Consider the following 19,981-nt stretch of genomic DNA (forward strand, 5'->3'; position numbering starts at 1 on the left):
CCCCCATGAACCCTCTCACTCCTGCTGATCTTCTTTTCAACCAGTCTTCCCCCTACTTTCCCCTTGGTGAATCAATGAGCTCAATCAGGGTTATTATAGGAACAGGACAACTTACCAGTAGCTATACTACTAGAGCAAGAGTCTCTAACTTCCCCCAGGTCTCACTAATTGTTCATAGATCCTCAAGGAAGGGTGGTGCCTTTTGAGACCCTCTCCCTTAGCAACCCTTAAACTGCCTATAAGTCCTCAAAGGACTAGCAGGACCTCATCAGATTCTCCCTGCTCTGTAACAACGTCGGCGGGCTAAATCTTATGCAGGTAACCAGAGCTGCTGAAGTCAGAGAGGGCCACAGCCACATCATGCCTGGAAAACAGTACTCCACACCACTGCACCCCTTCCTCTGGCTCTTACATTCTTTCCGCCCCTCTTCCGCAATGTTCCCTGAGCCTTGGAGGAGGTGACACAGATGTCCCATTTAGGGCTGAGCATACCAAAGAGTCTCTGATTCTTGACCAGTTACGTGTGAGCCTCTTCGCTAACTGCTGCCCAGAGCAAAGAGAAGCTTCTCTGTGAAAAGCAAGCCACAGCACTGCTCTATGGACATGAACACAAACACATGAAAAGCATTTAATGAACATATCGTATTCAAACATCAGAAGTAACTCCCCCCACTCGTGCCTATGACCTCCTCTGCCTTGAGCTTTTGATCGGGTTTATAGTATAGATGTGAACTCCCTTCTGTGGAGTGGGTCTAGAATCCAAGCAGAAAGTGGAAGGAAGCCTGCAGAATCCTTTCCCAGTTTCAGACTTCAAAGGATAAAAGACTTTGATGCTGAAAATACAGTCTACTTCAAAGGAGACAACTTTAAAGTGGGATAAAGTGAGGAACTTTGGCACAGGATAGATTTCCTATTTCTTTAAATACCCAAGCATATTGTAGTGTTGGTCTCTGGCCTGCCTTGGATGTCCTTCCTAGCTTTGTAAACTGGGAAACACCTATCCTATTCCAAGTCTCAGTTCAAGTAACTCCCTTCCCATCTCTCCTCAAGACATCATCAGTCCTGACAGGCCTCCTGCCTTAGCACCTCATCCCATACTCGGCACTTAGTTCCCAGGGCTATCTTGCTCCTTCAGACCATGATCCACCCAATGTAGGAACTAATGAAAATATTTCCTACAAGTTATAAGTAACTTTGATAAGGACATACATATAAGAAACACTGAAATGATCGCTCTAACCTAAAAAGGGAAGAAAGAGGAATTGTCATACCGGCCTTGCAGGCTTTCACCAGCCTAGACTCGGCCACTCGGGGGTACATGTAGCTCTCCTGCCATTCTCTCCACCCAATCCCATTTTCTGGCTGGGAATCTGACCTTTCTATTGGATACTACCTGCTTTATGACATCATTCTCCCTCTAACCCTATCAGCGTTTGTTAGAACTTTGGGAGTTTCTCATAGTTGTCCATAAACAAATATGGATCATCCCAAGTGACCAAGGACCAGTGACCAGTCTCTCATATTGGACACACATGCTATTTAGCTTCAGCAACAGACAAACCATATTACTGTATGGTTTGTATCTGTGACTGACACTACTGGTGTCAGGAGATACCTGTCTTCAAACATGATGGAACTCGAAACAACAGATTTTTCCCGATGTGGCTGTGTTCTGAAGGCAGAAATCTGACTCCGAAGCTTTTGGTCCTGATGCCTGACCATGGAAATATCACCCTTCCACCCAAAGACACAGTAACCATCCTTCCCCCTTCCCCAGCTTGAGAATGCAGTGGAATTCAATGTTCCACCCTGTCAGTACCTGGAGTTCAAGTCATCTACAAGGCATCCGTTTACTCTGAAGAAAGCAACATTGAACATGCCTTTATCCTCTATAGCAAGTACATCAAGTCCTTCATAGAGCAAAGTCCCCAGATATCGGGATTACAAATCAGCTGTCATTCCTGAGAAGACACAGTCAAGAAATTAAAGAACTCACTTTCCAAGCAGAAGAACCAGAAGCAGTTTAGATACACACTCAAGAATGAGAAAAATATAAAGAGAAGAAGGGCTGAATTTTCCCAGAACATGGCCACCCAGCAGGAGCTGGGGAAAGAGCAAAAGCTTCACAAGTTAGAACAAAAACAGTTCCATGCCTTTGAGGAGATGATCCAGAACCAGGAGCTGGAAAAAGAGTGACTAAAAATTGTACAAGAGCTTAGCAAGATAGATCCAGACCCAGAGGGCCACTTGGGCCTGATTTAGAAAAGCCTCGGATGTGCATTCACAACCTGGGTGCTATCCACAGGCTTCAGACTGCAACAAAGCCGTAAGGCTAGCTGAGTCACCAGTGGTAGCCAGGTCTTTCAGACCTGGAGTGCTTGCTGAGCAACACAACAATGTTCTGTGGGAAACTGATGAGGGATGGATTTCCCCAGTTCACCAATGCTAACACTGCCCGTGACATAGAAACATGTGGAGTACTCTGTGGGAAACTGTTGAGGGATGAGTTTACCATTATACACGTTATCATCCCAGACAAATGCTGGGTCTGATTATTGCAACACAGAGAATGAAGAAGACATTTTCTTCCTCCAAGATGAACTAACTAGGTGTGCCCCTCCTTGGGCAGATTCACACTCCCCTCGCACAGTCTTTCTTTCCAGTGTAGACCTACACATTCACTGCTCTTACCAGATGGTGGTGCCAGGATCACCAGCTACTGTCTGCTTGCTCCCCCAGGTTCAAGGAAAGAAGCTATCCAAACCAACTGCTCATAGACAACAACAACAAAACATAACTGTTAAAAGTCACACTACATGGTGACTGTCACAGATTAGGGCCAACCTCCTAAGAGCTACAAACCCAAATCGGTTTACTATTGGCCTTGGACTTAAGCTTTCCAGAAAGATTTGGAAACTTTTTCAGAGAAGACAGAAAGGGGCAATGGGAGAGAAAGACTGATTTTTTTTTTTTTTTTTTGTTATTTGTTTGGAAACAAATCATTGAATATATTTTTAAGACAAACGTGAAAGAAACCTATCACACTAAGCAACTAACTCAAAAATTAGGTGGATTAGAGAATATCTCTCTGCCCTTCTCCATTCATCTCTTACCCATCCCCCTCCACCCGCCAGCTCATAGCAGCATCCGTGCAGCAATCTGAAAGCCATTTAGAAATGGCTTGTGGCATAGTTACTGGGACAACTGTTAGAGACAAGTTGGGATGAGTGGTTGGTGGCCCAGTTTTGTCAGCTCACTATTCCTGGTAGCCCAGGGTGTCAGAAATTGGCTCTGTCATTGAAAAAAAGACCCCACCCCACTAAACAGCAAACTGTGGATTATCCCTGGCTCTTCCCCATACCCTGTCATCACTGTTACATGTCTGTTGCTTTAACAAAGCTGTCACTGTTCTCTGTGATTTGTGCTTATATGTTAAGACCCTGAACTTAACCACTAGCTCATGTCTATTTAAACTCAGCCCCTCTGGTACGATAGTGTGTCTTTGCTGTTCTGGGTTTTTTAGCTTTTGGCAGAGATCCAGGTATCAATTAGGACCTTCCCAACTTCAGCAAGTCATGGGATCTCACATGCCTCCTCCTGGTGGACAGAAGCAGAGCTACTTGTCTGGAACTTTGCTTAACACCTAACACAGACAATGAACTAAGAAGCAGCTTGGGATTGAAAGCATTATCTGTGAGCTGAATGAAAAAAAGAAATAAAAGGAGGACATGACTGACTCTCCTAAGAGGTTGAGGTTTTTATTATAGATATAAGAGAGAAAGCAGGTAGAGATGGAGACATCTGGGAGAGTCCAGACTGAGCCAGGCCATGTGAGGAGACAGGAAGGAGAGTAAGAGAGGAGCCACTGACCAAAAAGGGCGCCCTGGGTCAAGAGACCGGCCAAGAGACACACGCTGCTTATAAAGCAGCAAGTTATATAGAGGCCAAAGGAGCTGGGGGGAGTGGCCAGACCAGTAACTGGGCTGGAGAGTTCAGGGTAGTGGGCCAGGAGAGTGTGTCGACCAGGAGGACTCCTAATAGGTAGGGACTGAGGGATGCTGGGAGAACCTGGCCCCCAGTGTCTGCTTTGATATGTTAATAGACATCTCAATTAGCCCTTTGTCCTGGGTTGGAGACCTAACCGGAACCAAGTGCACAGAGGTAGTGAAAGCGCCTGTGCAATTGAGGTGCCTAAGACAGGTACAGAGACTGCCAATCACCTCTCACACAAGGAATTCAGTAAAGGGGATGTTTGTTTAGTAAATAAATGAGTGAAAGGAGAGTATGCAAGAGAAGCAGGAGAACCGGCCTGCAGATGGGCCACCTTACGCGCGCACAGATCCACCCTAGTAGACAGAAAGCCTGTTCTATCTAGACAGCAGCTACTTCTGGGCATCCAAGGCCCCAGCCATCCTTTATTTGAGCTCAGGAAGTTGGTAATCTTATTTGAAAGCAAGACATGCACCCCACCCATAACTCTGTGACAACTGAAGAACATGTGAGCCCGGCCCCATGATAATCTGAACTGTAATGACAGTCACTGAACGCCGGACAAAGCAGAGAAAAGAGCTCGTGTTAGGTGGAGCAATCAGGGAGGTCTTCCTGGAAGACACTGATTTTGAGCTTCTCGACAGAAGATAGAAGAAAACAGAAAAGTCACTACCTACTGGTCTGGAGGCATCCTGGAGTCCCAGACCTGAAGCCTCAGTCAGAGATCCTGAAGCAAAGGGACATAGGTAGCCACCCAGCCCACAATCCCGCTACCGAGTACTGTGCTGCCAGGGCAGGAGTGGTACAGAGGTCAACTGTATACTGTTCCAGGTTCCACACAACAGTGTATTCTGGAATCTTGAGCTACAGTCCTGCCTGCCCCCAACCTCACTTCAACTAGGCTTCCACCTTTTCAGGATATAGAATAACCAGGTAAAATATTGATAAGACTAAGTAACAAGCTTACTCACACCATTTTCCAACAAATCAGTGAGGCAGTAAGAGGCAGTTGAAGGAACGGGACATGCTAAGCACTCAAATGAGCCAGAGAGTCCAAGGAGAAGGTGGCTTTAGCCGCCCAGATTCCCAATCAGCTTGGCTCATGGAACTAGGTGGGACCACTCTCCCATAACAAACAGCACACAGCACGTTTGCCTGAGAAGGAGCTGAAGAGAGTTGTCTTCTTCAGTGTTCCTCTCCTCTCTTTCCAGTGACGTGATACAACATATGTGCCTCAGAGGCCAGTTTCTTGGCTCCCAGCATCTGTCAAGACTCTGCCTCCTAATTCTCAAACAGCACTGTATTCACCCAAGCCTCCCCACTGATGTGCACAGATGCTCAGACACATCCTGGGGCAACTTTCTGCTGTGGTCATCAGCACTTGCAACACACCTGCGCCTTTCCACTACAAACAATATGCTAGAACTAAAACAACATGGACTGAGAGTCAACAACTCAGTCCACGTCCTTTGCTAAACCCTGAATGCTGTACACACAACAGACACAACAAACTACCACAAACTTGTTGCTTAAATGAATTTGAGACCAACAAGACCCTATGGCAAAACAATAAGAAGCCAGGTATGGTGGTACACACCTGTAATCCCACAAGCTGGGAGGTAGAAGCAGGGGAATCAGAAGTTCAAGGTCACCCTTGGCCACAGAGCAATTCCAAGGTGAGACTGTGCTATAAGAGACTCTTTAAAAAAAAAAAAAAAGTGTGGTTGTACAACATTGTATTTAATGCCACTGAACTGTCTGCTTGGGAACGGTAGAAATGGCAAGGCATGGCATAGACCTTTAAACCAAGCATTTGGAAGGCAGAGACATGAGGGTTTCAAGCGGAGGCCACTCTGTGATACATGGTAAGCACTCACTTCCAAAACATACAAATAGTAATAATGGTTACACAGTAAGTTTTGTTACAAAAATTTTGCATAAGTAAAATGCATTTTGACATTTTGGCTGTGAGCCTAGCCTTTTTTTTTTCTTTTTTCAAATTTATTTATTTGTATTCTATGTACACTAGTGTTTTACTTGCATCTATGTCTATGTGAGGGTGTTGGATCCCCTGGAACATGAGTTATAGACAGTTGTGAACTGCCACGTGGGTGCTGGGAATTGAACCAGGGACCTCAGGAAGAGCAGCCAATGCTCTTAACCGATGAGCCATCTCTCCAGCCCCAAGCCTAGCCTTTTAACAGCTCTCCAACATCTCTCCAACACTTAGAATGCATTTTCTGTGCCAGCAGCAAACAAACAAAAAAAAAATCTTTGAAGACAGTTAAAGCAGCAGCAGCAGCAAAACAAAAGACCTTGTGCTGATTCTAACCAAGAAGTTCGAGGCTCCCACATCCACTGTGCTCTTCACATCCCGAGGGGTGGAATAGCCAAGGGGTCCAGCAACAGGTGCGCTTAAAACTTCGTTATATATGCACAGTGAAATGCTATTCAGATATACAGGAAGGTGCACAGAACCGAATATTATGCTAAGCACCATAAGCCAGACTTGAACAAACACTACCTTTTCTTCTGTGTGAAATCTAAACACAGGTGTGTATACAGGAGACGGGAGCAGAAAGGGAGACCACCACTTGGGAAAAGGAAGAGGACAAAGAGAATGGAGAGAGGCGCAGGAGAGCAGTAGGCAGCAAGAACAGAGGAGAAGTGTGACATCTTATGTGAGAGGCCATCCGGAAACCCATTACTTTCTATGCTGACTGAAAACCCTGGAAAATACACAAAACATTCAGTGTTTCACCACCAGGGGGCAGAGCAGGCCAGTGTCCCCACCTGACTCCTGTTCGCATCTCACTTCCTCTTTCTTCTTCTAAAGTTTTCATCATCTTTACACCTCACATTTGTTTTCATTCTGGGAAAATTCGCTCCACGTTTACTGTCTTCCATTACTGTTGTTCTGAAGAATCCTTTTCTTTTGTTCTTAATGGTGTCTCTCTCACTCCCGAGCTGTCATCCTTCAAAAATGCAAAATTACAATTTCAATGGAAGACATTTAAAAAGCTTCATTCATTCTCTATGTGAGCTATCTAGAAGATAAAATCCTAGAGAGAAAACAGGGTTGAGCAAGAAAAACAGAGACCTGTTGTTTAAATGGGTAGAGACTCCCTGTTTGAGAAGTAACTGGAGGATCCCAGCACTCTTGACCAACCATTCAGAGAGTTCAGAGTCTCACAAAGGTGGATGGACTGAAAGAACCAGGCGCCACAACTTTAATCCCAGCACTCAGGATGCAGACTCAAGCAGATCTCTGTCAGTTCAAGGTCAGCCTGGTCTGCATACTGAGTTCCAGGGCAACCAGGACTGTGTAGAGAAACACTATCTTGAAGAAAAAAGAAAAAAAGGAAGAAAGAACTGGATGGGCTGATTAAGAGGGCTCATCCACTAAACACTTTTTGGTGAAAACCTAATGTCCTGAATCCACGTCAAGGTGGAAGGTGAGAACTGACTCCACAAAGTTGTCCTCTGGCCTCCACTCATGTGCTGTGGGACATACATACTGAAAGACACACACACACACACACACACACACACACACACACACACACTCACACACACACTCACACACACACACACTCACACACACACTCACAACACACACACATACACACACACACACACACACACACACACTCACACACACACACTCACACACACACACACACTCACACACACACTCACTCATACACACACACACTCATACACACACTCACACACACACTCACACACACACACACTCACTCACTCACACACACACACACACACACACACTCACACACACACACACTCACTCATACACACACACACTCACTCATACACACACACACACTCACTCATACACACACACACTCACTCATACACACACACACTCATACACACACACACACACTCACACACACACACACACACTCACACACACACACACTCACTCATACACACACACACACTCACTCATACACACACACACTCACTCATACACACACACTCACACACACACACACTCACACACACACTCACACACTCACACACACACACACACTCACTCATACACACACACACACTCTCTCACACACACACACACACACACACACACACACACACACACACACGGTGCACAGACGTATGTCCAGGCAAAATACCCATACATGTAAAATAAAAAGTTTAAAACTTTTAAAAAAAAGTGACATACACAATTAGGAAAACCTCCCGAGGCACACGGCCCTGCCCAGGGATTCAAGACCTCAGTGCCTGTGTGTGTCAGCCTTGCTCACTGAAGGGCCCTCCCACTGAAGACCTATCCTGGTGTCCCCACACTTTACCTTCTGTCTCACCACGGTGCCCAGAGCTCACCTCCATCCCCACACATGACATGACAGCAACCACTATCACTTATCCACTAGAGGCCAGCACCCCCAGGCGCACTTTGGGAATTCTTTCCCTCTTCTGTAGCCATCAAGTCACCCTATTTGCAGGGCTCACAGACAAGAAATGGAGGCTAACAACCTGCCTCAATTTACACAGCCGTCACTGGGCAACCCAAGTCTTTGCTTATTGCAAACCATGTGTTCTGTCCACCGTATTAAGTCACCTGTTCCCAGGCAGTGGGCAGGCAAGTGTCGATGCTGCATGAACTCAAAGGCGCGTTAGGCCTGTGATGCTGTTCTCAAGGATAAGACACAAACTCACTCCTGTAAAGCTCACCTTCTCTATCACAACTTGCGGTGCCAGATAATACCCAAAGTCCTACCCGAGTCTCTCACCAGAGAGATAACTGCCACATGTGCAAGCCAGTGCTATACAAGCACCTTCACTACCGAGGGAGTAGCTTAGATTTTGGTTAAACTCATAAAAATGTAAATTCTTGGAAAGAACATGTTAGGTTCCATCAGAAGGGATTACAACAAATCATCTAACAGTGATAACTTAAACCAGTATAATAGGTTTTTGTTTTTTTTTTTAATTATACTAATTTGGGAGGGATGATAGGATGTCAAAAGACAACTTTGTAGGAGTCTGTTCTCTCAAGGCTGTGGGTGTTAGGAATCCAACCCAGGTCGGCAGTCATGAAGCAAGCACCTCCACCCACTGATGTGAGCCATCTCCAAGGCCCGGTATTATAGCCTATTGCCTACTTAAATGGCGTCACTGAACATCATACCGAGCACACAGAGCCAAAAAGTTCATTTCACTGGAATGAAAACTCACAGAGCCCACAGCTATCTGGTGGCACTCACCAGGCGCTAGGTACAACTGCGGTACTGTTAAGCTGGACAGACACAGGACCTCTCTCCAGGCACATCTTCCGATCAAGCAAGCACTGTCTCGGTAACTCACAACTGGACGGTTTTACCCACACAGACTCGGAACTCCACAGATATCGATTAGGAGAAGCCGGCGAGAAGATTCCTTCCCGTTCATCTTTAGTAAAAAGGAAAAGGGGATTTTTTTTTTTTTTCTTTCGTGAGCTGAAACCATTTTGTGCTCAGGTACTAACAACAACAAAAAAAAAAGGGCTGGTTAGTATGGTGGGAGGAAGTATGCTAACACACATATACCCCACTAACAAGCCTTTGGCTCTTGGGGGAGGGGGGTCATCTCTCACAAGGTCTCCTGCTCACAGGAGTTTTGCAAGGCAACTCATCCGGTGGGCATGCCAGGCTTGCAGGGAGGACAAAGCTGTGCCCCACAATCTGTGCACCCGGCCTGAAAGCTGTTCCTTCCCGGGCCTACGCTTTCACTCCCTTGGCCTCTATTCCCCACACTGCTTAGATGCCCACGTCCGGGGGCGGAGGGGGGGGGACCCGAAGGCCACGCCACGGATGTCTGGGGTCCAAAATCGCGGGAGGCGGACCCTCGCCACTTCACCTCTGGCTACCCGGCTCCAGCTACTGCGCTGAGGGTAGGGCGGGAACGCCAGGCAGGCCGGGACTTGGGAGTCCTGAGGATGGAGAAGGATCTGGAAAACTCGGCTAGACTGCGGCGGGGTGGGGGTGGGGAGAGAGGACATGGGGGAGGGTGTGATCACCGAAATCTGAGAAGTCCTGGAGAGGGAGAGGAGGCCGCCCCTGGGAGCCATCAACCAGAAAAACAAACCTTACCAAAAAAATAAATAAATAAATAGATAAAATAAAATAAAACAAAACCCTGGGCTGCCCTCGGCCCGGGAGCCCCAACCCGTTTAACCGCTTCTCTAGAAAGTTCTCCGCTCCCGCCCCTTCGCAGCCCGCTCGTGCGGCTCCTCCTGACCCCGCCCCCGAGGCGAGCGGGACCAATCACGGGCCGGGCCGCGCCGCGCCCGCCCCCTCGGCGTCGCCGGCTCGGCCGCCGGCAGCGAGCGCGCGGAGAGCCCGGTGCGCGAGCCTGGAGCGCGGTTCGTGGTGGGCAGCGCCGCCTTCTGCCGCACCGCCACCCGCACCGCTCGCCCGGTCGGCGGCCAGAGCGACCGGCTCGCGCCCCGCTCCACTCCCGCCGCAGCCAACGGTGCGCCCAGCGGCCATGACCGCCGAGGAGATGAAGGCGGCCGAGAACGGGGCGCAGTCGGCGCCCCTGCCTCTCGAAGGCGTGGACATCAGCCCCAAGCAGGACGAGGGCGTGCTCAAGGTGAGGGGGCCGCGGAGCCCCGGACTGCAGGCTTGTGAGCCTCGGGGGCGGGCGCGCGGCGGGGGGGGGGGGAGGCCGCGGCCGGAGGATGGGGCGATTGGCCTTCCCTGTGTGGACTGCGGCGCAGAAGATGGCACGGTGTCTGCACGCTCCGGAGGGTGCGGCCCCCCGGCCCGGGAAGGAGCCCCCCGCTGCAACGCCAACTTGATCGGGCTGCACTATGCGGCTGAGAGGGGCGGGGCGGAGCGCGAGAGCCGCAGCCGCAGCCGGGGGGCCCGGGCGGGGCGCACGAGGCCCGGGCGCGCCTAGGGGTTCGGGCCTCGCCTTCCCGGGGACCCCCCTCCCCTCCTCCCGACCGCAGCGTGCGCGGGCCACCTGAGCGAAGGTGCGTCAGGGCTCGCCCACTTGAAAGTTAAACATTAGCCAGGACCTGAAATGGCTTCCTGGAGCCGTTTCCTGGCCCCAGAGCCCTTTGTGCCTCTCTGCGCCCCCTTTGCTATCGCCGAGACCCAACGAGGTCACGGGTTCGGCCATGCTGTGCCCCCTTTCTCGGCCTGGGGAGAGCCGGAGCGGTGCATGTCGGGACCTGTAGTTCCTCTCCCGCCCCTCATAAGCCTTCCTGAGTTGGGGGTTCGGGGTGCTGGCCGTGGGGGAGGCGGTTTTGCCCTGGAGCCAGCGGCTCACTAATCGCCTAACTGCAAATAGCCCGAGGAGCGAGGGGGAGGAGGGCGCCTTGACCCGGGTCGGGACAATGGGCGTCGGTTCAGAGCAGGTTCTGCCAGCAGTCCAGGACGGTGAAATCCTAACCCGCATTGCATGCGCTCCCTCCATCCATTGTTTCTCCTCTAGGCGTCCCATTGCTCAGCTCCTGGAGTGTGTGTGGCCTCTGTTAAGCAGAGACCTCAAGGAGCCTTGCTGGTCCAGAAATGCTCCTGGCTTTTACCCCAGCCCTAGCTGCTCTCCTGTGAACATGTGGCCCTTCTTTCTCTTCTGTTTTCTGCAAGGCTCTGGTTCCCAGAGGGTCCATTCCTTGGAGACCCCTGTACATTCTGATCAGGGAAGCCGTCTTCCCTTAGAGAGTGGTTCTACATCCACCTGGTGGCTCGCCCACGGGGTCACCATATGTTAAAAATGTTAAACAGAAGCAGACGCCTATAAATTCATGGGAGGTACTCTAGTCTTGAAATAAAGGCCTCCTTTGCTTGCCGGTCTGGTAATTTTGTGTCTCAATTCTCATTTCCCAGGCTCTGATGCAGAGCCTTTGTGTTCATCTGTAATCTGGCCCTTCCTTTACCCAGTTTTGAACCGGTCTGTTCCATTCTATTCAAACCAGACCCTGATCTGCTGACCTGCTAATTTTCTACTCACGCTATATGGGTTTGTTCTTCAAGCACCTCCAGGGAATTGGGATTGTCCACAGTACTTGACAATTTCTGAATAGGTTAGCAACTTGTCTGAAACTGTAGACAAGACTCTAACCCAGGTCGTTTTATCTGCAGTTTTCCAGAACAGGTCTGGACAGACCTGGAGGGAGCTGGGGAGGTTCCTTGAGTCTAAGTTAAACCACTAACACCAGAGTCATTTGAAGATTGGGATAAAGAGACCAGGGGCTTATGGGCAATTGGGGCACTTCTGCCCACATCCCTCGGTACTCACATTCTCCACCCCCCCCTTCCTCCCAGGTCATCAAGAGAGAGGGTACAGGCACAGAGACACCCATGATTGGGGACCGGGTCTTTGTCCACTACACTGGCTGGCTATTAGATGGCACAAAGTTTGACTCCAGTCTGGATCGCAAGGACAAATTCTCCTTTGACCTGGGAAAAGGTAGGCATCGTTAGTTGGGCTGGCAGGATAGGCTCCAAAGTTGATCATGGCTGTTACAAGCAACATTTACGTTCTCAACCAAGCTTGAGCTGGGTGCAGTAGTACTTATCTATGTTCCCAGCTACCAGAGAAGCTGACACAAGCAAGTCACTTGAGCCCAGGAGTTCGAGATAGCCTTGGCAAAATAGCATAAACTAGTCATCAGAAAGGGAAGGGAAAAAAAAAAAAAACAACCCACCAGAACCAAGATCAGGAATGATTAAGAATCTTATCTATTGCCCAGCAATGGTGGCACACGTCCTTAGTCCCAGCACCCCGGGGGTGGGGAGGAGTGACAGGTTGATCTCTGAGTTGGAGGCCAATGTGGTCTACAGAGTGAGTTCCAGGACAGCCACGGCTACACAAAGAAACCCTGTCTCGGAAAAACAAAATGACAAAAAAGAATCCGTCCTGTATTCTCTTCCACTGTTCTGGGACTGGCCAATTTCTTCCCCATCTCATCGATTCAACTCCTCCGTCCCTCTAAGGGTGGGCAGTCTTGCTTTTTGAACTCTATTGCAAGGCTGGGCGGTCTTTTAATGTGCTGTGGATGACAACACCGCTGCTGCTTGTCTCTGATCCCATTTCTATGGATGTTCAGGTTCCCCCTTGGGTAGAGGACACCAGCTGTCTGTTTGGGGGGACATTGAGCTTAGAGTTAGACCCCTGCTGAGCAGGTCTCCTTTGCCTTTACCTGCAGGGGAGGTCATCAAGGCTTGGGACATTGCTGTGGCAACCATGAAAGTGGGGGAAGTCTGCCATATCACCTGCAAGCCGGAATATGCCTATGGTTCAGCGGGCAGCCCCCCAAAGATCCCCCCCAACGCCACGCTTGTATTCGAGGTAAGTGCTGGCCACAGAGCGCCAGGCAGAGCCAGGCCTTATCTCACCCCATTGCCTGGCTGCCCTCCAGCCCTTCCTGCCTCCTGGAGACAATGTAGCCAAGCCTGAGGGCCTAGCTTTAGTAGGAGGAGAGGTGGAAAGGATAGCTGGCTCTGCCGCAGCCACAGTGGCCAGTAATAGAAGCTTTGGGTTGGAAGAGGGGCCTCCAAAGCCCTTCTAGAATAGAAGTGACTGAGGCGCTCTTAACTGAAAGGAGTCGGGGGTCAGGAGTCATTAGGGTTATAAAGGGTAGTGTGGAATATTGGCAACCTGGAGCAGGGGAAGGAGAGAGAGACAACTTCCTGCAGGTCAGAGGTTGAAGTGTGATCTCCACTGAAGGGGAGATCTGAGGCTGTTTAGTCTGAGAGTGGAAAACCGACCAGTGGGTATGAGAAAATTCACAAGGCCACTGAGATGCCTACCAGATTGAGTTTCTCGTGTCCTTGTTAAATGAAGCAGGGTGATAGAGAGCTTGTCTTTCTGAGGCCAAGTGGAGTCTGTGTCCTGCTGGCCTCTGCCAAAGTGTGAGCCAGAGCATCGCCCAACAGCTTGTCAGAAGTGCCACCATCCAGTTCCTGCTGGGACTGTGCCCCTCTGGCTAGATGTGGTCTGGCCATTAGTGGTAACTTCTGGGTGGAAAAGAGCTTCACTGTTGAGTTGGTCGCCACCTTACATCGCATCCCACAGGTAGAGCTGTTTGAGTTCAAAGGAGAAGATCTTACAGAAGATGAAGATGGTGGGATCATCCGCAGAATACGGACTCGTGGTGAAGGCTATGCCAGACCCAATGATGGTGCCATGGTAGAAGGTAAGAAAGTGCAGTCTGGTGTGCGAAGAAAAATCTAGAGTTGCATATGATTGCTGGCTTGGGGAAGAAGGGCCTTGGGTGGTTTGGACTAAGTCATTTCCTTTCTATAAGTCTTTTGTAATCCATAGAGTGAGGAGTTAAACCACACTGTCTTAGCATCCCTGCAGGTCTGAGACACAATGTGGTTATCTTGGGTATTAGCAGTAATTTGGAGATGGGGGGGGCTGGTGGCAACTTCCTCAGTGCTCTGCTCTCTCACACCTGGAGCACTGCCTCTCTTTGATGCAGTGGCACTGGAAGGCTACTATAAGGACCAGCTCTTTGACCAGCGGGAGCTCCGCTTTGAAGTCGGCGAAGGGGAAAGCCTAGATCTGCCCTGTGGGCTGGAGTCGGCCATTCAGCGAATGGAAAAAGGCGAACGTTCCATTGTATACCTCAAACCTAGGTGAGACACCGGCACTTTGCAGAACCAAGGGACATAACTGAATGTCTCCAGGGAGCTATGTGACAGGCACTATGTGCTCGCTGCTGTCTGTCACCATCATGATCCCTTCCCTCATTGGATCTGAAAGTGTGGCCCACAATTGTCCACATTTCTTTACATCCAAGCCAACATCATGATTTTCATCTGCCATTAATTTATTCAGTCATTAATGTTTGTTGAAACACCTACTGTATGCCACATACTAAAGTTCTTAGGGCTTCAAAATGGTTCTTGCTTCCTTGTCTCTTGGAGTTAGTCAGTGACCAGTCTAAGTCTCTTGGAGTTAGACAGTGTATAGTTGAAAGAGTTAGTAACAACTGATAGGAAGTGCCATGGGACCACCTGAATGTATAATGAAGAAATTGGGGAAATGTTTGCCAGACAAAGTATTTGAAGCAGGTCTCAAGATGGAAAGGTACTTTTCCAGGGAACAAACCGCCTTTGAGCCCAGAGCAGCAGACAAAGGGCCGTGAGGTGACCCAGGTATTTTCACCCCCACAGCTATGCTTTTGGCAGTGTTGGGAAGGAAAAGTTTCAGATCCCACCACATGCTGAACTGAGGTATGAAGTCCATCTGAAGAGTTTCGAGAAGGTGAGTCTCCCTGAGGCCTTCCCTCTCCTGGAGTCTGGTCTGTGGGTGACTGAGGAAGCTGACCATGGTGTCTGTCTTCTGGGGCATGGCAGGCCAAGGAATCTTGGGAGATGAACTCTGAGGAAAAGCTGGAGCAGAGCAACATAGTGAAAGAGAGGGGCACTGTATACTTCAAGGTGAGCCAAGGACAAGATACCCCAGAGAGGACTGTCCAGATGATACTCGGCCACAGTTATGGGTACCCCTTGTGATTGTCACTTGTTATATCTTACTTAGTCCATTGGTCTGGGGTGGGAAGAAGTGGGAATCTGGTGTCTAGGAGTCACTCGTGGCTACCAGGTAAGGCAACCTGGGCTGCTGAACCTGCGCTGGGTGCCTGAGCTTCACTCCCATTCTAGGAAGGCAAGTACAAGCAAGCTTTGCTGCAGTACAAGAAGATTGTGTCTTGGCTAGAATACGAGTCTAGTTTTTCCGGTGAGGAAATGCAAAAGGTCCATGCCCTTCGACTGGCCTCACACCTCAATCTGGCCATGTGTCACCTGAAACTGCAGGCCTTCTCAGCTGCCATCGAAAGCTGTAACAAGGTGAGATCCCTTTGGAGGAAATAGCATTTACAGGCAGGCTGCTGCACTCACTGCCAGCATGCCTAAAAAGTGCCTGCAGTCACTGGGTGGAGTGAGTGGGATATGTGGTTGGAATTCTGAGTTACAGGCCCAGAGAGGCCTAGTGGCAGGTGCTTTGATGGTGGGAGACAATAGATTCAGACAGTAAGCAAGCCCTAGAGTCGGGTTGTATTGTCATGTTCTGTATCTGGAGAGGTGAGATTATGTTCTTCCTGCATCTGAAGACCTGCTCTATTTCCTTTCTTCTCTTGGGTTAAAGTAAGTTTTTTCTGAGCCATGACCCTTCCCATTTAATGCCTCTATTTTTTTTTTCTTTTTCCTAACTTGACACCAGTCATTTCTACTGAGCCTCATCCTGCTAATGGGGTCCCCTTGGGAATCCAGCTGGTGCTACAGAGCCTGATGTCTCTGCTGCTTCCTTTCTGTGCTTTTAGGCCCTGGAGCTGGACAGCAACAATGAGAAGGGCCTGTTCCGCCGGGGAGAGGCACACCTGGCCGTGAATGACTTTGACCTTGCACGAGCTGACTTCCAAAAGGTCCTGCAGCTCTATCCAAGCAACAAAGCCGCCAAGGCCCAGCTGGCGGTGTGCCAGCAGCGGACCCGCAGGCAGCTTGCCCGGGAGAAGAGGCTCTATGCTAACATGTTTGAGAGGCTGGCTGAGGAGGAGCAGAAGGTGAGGGTTGGGGTATCTTCATTGCTGTGAAGAGACAACCATGACAAAGGCAGCTCACGGGAAAATTTTTAGAGGGCTTACAGTTCTACAGGGTCAGAGTTCATGGCCGTCATAGCGGGTAACAAACATAAGTATGAGGCAGAGTTAACCTGGAATGGTAAGGGCTTTAGAAACCTCAAAGCTTCCCAGCAAACACACCTCCTTCAACAAGGCCACATCTTCTAATCCTTCCCAATGGAGTTACACAAGTTAGGGACCAAGCATTCAAATATGTGAACCTATTGGGGCTATTCTCATTCAAGCCACCACACAGTGGGAGTGGCTACTATGGACATGGGGATTTTCTTGGCCTCTTCAGCACAGTAAGGTGCAGACTCTGTGCCTGAGGTTGCCTTTGGCAGTTGTAGAAGCCAGATGCTACTCTTCCCAAGAAAGAAATTTAAAAATTTAAGTCCTCAGTATTGATCCCACTGGTGGGGCCAGGCCAACATCGTGGGAAGTAGCATTACACACCAGAGCCTAGTTTTCATGGTTTGGTTTTGTTTGAGACAGCTGGCCTGAAATTTCACTCAATAGACTCAGAGCTGTCTGCCTGTGAGTCCTGGGTTTAAAGGGTGCATAGTCCCACCCCACCCACGCTCAGTGTCTAGGAGATTATGTAGTTGGTACTCTGCCTCCGCTACCTCCCGCCAGTTTACCCTCACCCTGCTGTGTGGTGGTTTCCCCTGGACATTAGCTAAGGACTGGAAGCTTGTTTTTCATTGCTACTTAAGAGAGCTTTCAACTTCTTTCTCATTGTCTCTTCCTGTGTCCTGTTCCGCTGGACATACATAGCACATCTTACTTAACCTGTTTGTTGTTTCAGTGTCCCTAACACCATCCAGAAGAAACAGATTACAGAACGTACCACCTTTCTAGTAGCCACATTTAAAAGGTGAAACTAGATAGTGAATTTAATGTGTTGCTCTATATTTTTTAATTTTTTTTGGTTAGCATATTAAGAAATGGCTTTAAAATATGGAAAACTTAGCTGGGTGGTGGTGGTGCACACCTTTAATCCCAGCACTCGGGAGACAAAAACAGGCAGATCTCTGGGTTTGAAGCCAGCCTGGTCTACAGAGCAAGTTCCAGGACAGGCTACAGAGAAACCCAGTCTCAGCACCCCCACACATGTATGTGTAGGAAAATCTGGGAAAATGGTGTGATGTCCTTGCGGGGGGAGGGGGCTATGCTAACCCCTATCATTGCAATTTTAGTGGGCATGCCACTGAACAAACATGGGGTTAACATTGAGAAATGTTTTTGTTTAGCAGGTCTGGGATATTGGGATATAGCACACCAGTGAAGTGCTTGTTGGGCATGCTCAAGGCCCTGAGTTTAATCCCAGCACTACAAAGGAAAAAACAGTTTAAAACATCCAAAATCTGTGACATTCAACAGTAGTGTGTTGAGTATCCTTGTCGGTTCAGAGTGTGCATGTGCGCATGGGTGCTTTGAGGACAGTCTAGGATGGCTGTGCCTGTGCCCTTCTGTTAGGCATTGTCTGTCTAATTCAGCCTCTTGCTCGTTTTACAGGCCAAGGCAGAGGTGGCTGCAGGAGACCATCCCACTGACACAGAGATGAAGGGTGAGCCGAACAATATGGCAGGGAATCAGTCTCAAGTAGAGACGGAAGCCTAGCCTGCCTCTCTGCACCTGCCCACCCCTGCGGCTGCCTGCCTCCCTGCTCCCTTCCCTACTCCACCCTGTTAGTTTTGTAAAAACTGAAGAATTTTGAGTGAATTAGACCTTTATTTTTCTATCTGTTTGGATGATGGTTTTGGGGGAGGGAGAAGAGCAGGCTGGGGGTGAACTGGGGGATAGTTGTAGATGGTGTCAACCCTCTTTCCTTCCCCATTACACACGAGTGTGCACCCTTCCACACATAACGCATCAGAAGGTTAATTTATTTCTCCCTCCCTCTGTTAGCTCCATGTTTCAAGTGGTAGAAGTGGGTGTGATAGGGATGGGGTCTGATAAGAAGCCAGGGTGGGGAAGTTGTCCCCTGGGCAGACATTTTCCTCGTATCTTCCCTCTCTGGTTGTTACCCAAACCTGCAGTCTCCATGCAGATGCTAGGGGCATGGGGTAAACCACTGTGTGTCCATTGCCTCCCTTGCCCTGCTTTCCTGAGATGGTACCCCTGATAATCCTCTGGTATTTCGGTGATCACCTCTAGACAGCACCTTCCAGTATCTCCGCTCCTATTGGTTTCCCTCGTCCAGGTTGTCCTTGTCCCCATCCCCTCAGCCTCTTTAATGCACGCTGAAGGTCCAGGCACACCTCAAGTCCTGTGCTTGAGCAATAAAGTGGAAACAAAATGTGGGTGTCAGGCAACCCTTTATGTTGAGCTCTGGGAGAGGGAGTGGTGGGTACATGTGGGCAGGGGCAAAATGAATAATGTCACAACCCATTCCAACTTGAGTGCGCCATGTGATACAGACTGCAGCAAGGCAGGAAGCAGCCTCTCTGCACACCCTCAGCTCCAGTACAGACCACAGCTCCCAACTGGGCAGCACCTCACGAAGGATCCACATACACCCTCCCTACAGCAGCCCAGCATTAGAATGCTGGGGTTCCCCTCCCCCCACCACCAGTAGGAAGAAGAAAATAGAAACATCCAGAAAACTAGGACCAGGCCCAGTGGTTCTGATGCTGGGTTTTTCTACTGCCTCTGCCCTGGTAGACATCTTGGGTGTTTAGTTTGAGTGTTTTACCTGTATGTGTGTCTGTGGAGGCTAGAACAGGGCATTGGGTCCCCTGGGCCTGCAGTTAGACTTGAGTCACCAGGTGGGTGCCGGCCATCAAACCTGGCTCTTGTGCAAAAGCAGCAAGTGCACTTAACCCCTCGAGCCATCTCAGCTGCCCCAGACCTTAGCTTCCTATAGTGTACTGGCTCCCTGAGGTCAGATAGCTTTTATGGGAATTAAGGTACTGGTGAAGTATTTGTCCAATCTACCTTCTGTCTGTACAGGAACACACTGTACCTCCTTCAGAGCTCTTTTAACTGGTGGCCCTTGTCAGCCGCATTGAACTGCCTCTTGATAACCTACAGGTCAGAGCTCATTTTGCCTGTACTTTTCTCTGGGCTCCCTGGCAGTCTGCCTACCCACATGTTGTCTGCGTAGCTCTCAACGTTGTACAAGATGGATTTCCATGGAAAAGGTTTCAGGTCTTCAACATGTCTGGCACTGTGTCTGCTAGTTCCCTAGACTTGAGTTTTAAGTCTGGTTCCTTAGGTATTTCTGACATTGACTCTTGTCTGACTTTGTTCTCAGTGTGGCGATACCAAGCAAGCCCTTGCTAAATTGCCAAGTGCCTAACAGTGTAAGCTTTGACGTGTACCAATAAAATCTTTGATCCAGCTGTCTAAGAAAGGCATGGCCCATTTTACAGATGAGGAAAT

At 49.3% G+C, this 19,981-nt stretch overlaps 1 protein-coding gene and 1 pseudogene across 2 annotated transcripts; both read left to right on the forward strand.

Moving 5' to 3' along the window:
* The first annotated feature begins 1,643 nt into the window (after positions 1-1,643).
* On the forward strand, positions 1,644-2,830 carry LOC113836942 (annotated as a pseudogene).
* Positions 2,831-10,343: 7,513 nt separating this feature from the next.
* Positions 10,344-18,900, forward strand: Fkbp4 (FKBP prolyl isomerase 4). 2 transcript variants are annotated; one of them, XR_003487462.1, is made up of 11 exons: positions 10,344-10,608; positions 12,291-12,435; positions 13,175-13,317; positions 14,044-14,164; positions 14,453-14,609; positions 15,150-15,240; positions 15,333-15,416; positions 15,639-15,824; positions 16,298-16,537; positions 17,403-17,471; positions 18,113-18,900. XR_003487462.1 is itself a non-coding variant. In XM_027428389.2 (10 exons), exons 1-10 carry the CDS (start codon positions 10,504-10,506, stop codon positions 18,215-18,217), a joined length of 1,377 nt encoding a protein of 458 aa, XP_027284190.1. In that variant the 5' UTR covers positions 10,344-10,503; the 3' UTR covers positions 18,218-18,900. The 2 variants fall into 2 exon arrangements, 1 of the variants encoding a protein (XP_027284190.1); XM_027428389.2 differs by lacking the exon at positions 17,403-17,471.
* The last annotated feature ends 1,081 nt before the right edge of the window (positions 18,901-19,981 follow it).

The sequence above is a fragment of the Cricetulus griseus genome, chromosome 8 (assembly GCF_003668045.3).
Source record: "Cricetulus griseus strain 17A/GY chromosome 8, alternate assembly CriGri-PICRH-1.0, whole genome shotgun sequence".
In the NCBI taxonomy this organism is placed as follows: domain Eukaryota; kingdom Metazoa; phylum Chordata; class Mammalia; order Rodentia; family Cricetidae; genus Cricetulus; species Cricetulus griseus.

What these genes read in the sequence shown, in the direction of transcription:
- Fkbp4 (XM_027428389.2), top strand. Translation starts at nt 10,504, where the DNA reads ATGACCGCCGAGGAGATGAAGGCGGCCGAGAACGGGGCGCAGTCGGCG. An exon ending in AGGACGAGGGCGTGCTCAAG is followed by an intron (nt 10,609 to 12,290) that starts GTGAGGGGGCCG and finishes CCTTCCTCCCAG; the next exon opens with GTCATCAAGAGAGAGGGTAC. An exon ending in ATCTGAAGAGTTTCGAGAAG is followed by an intron (nt 15,241 to 15,332) that starts GTGAGTCTCCCT and finishes GGGGCATGGCAG; the next exon opens with GCCAAGGAATCTTGGGAGAT.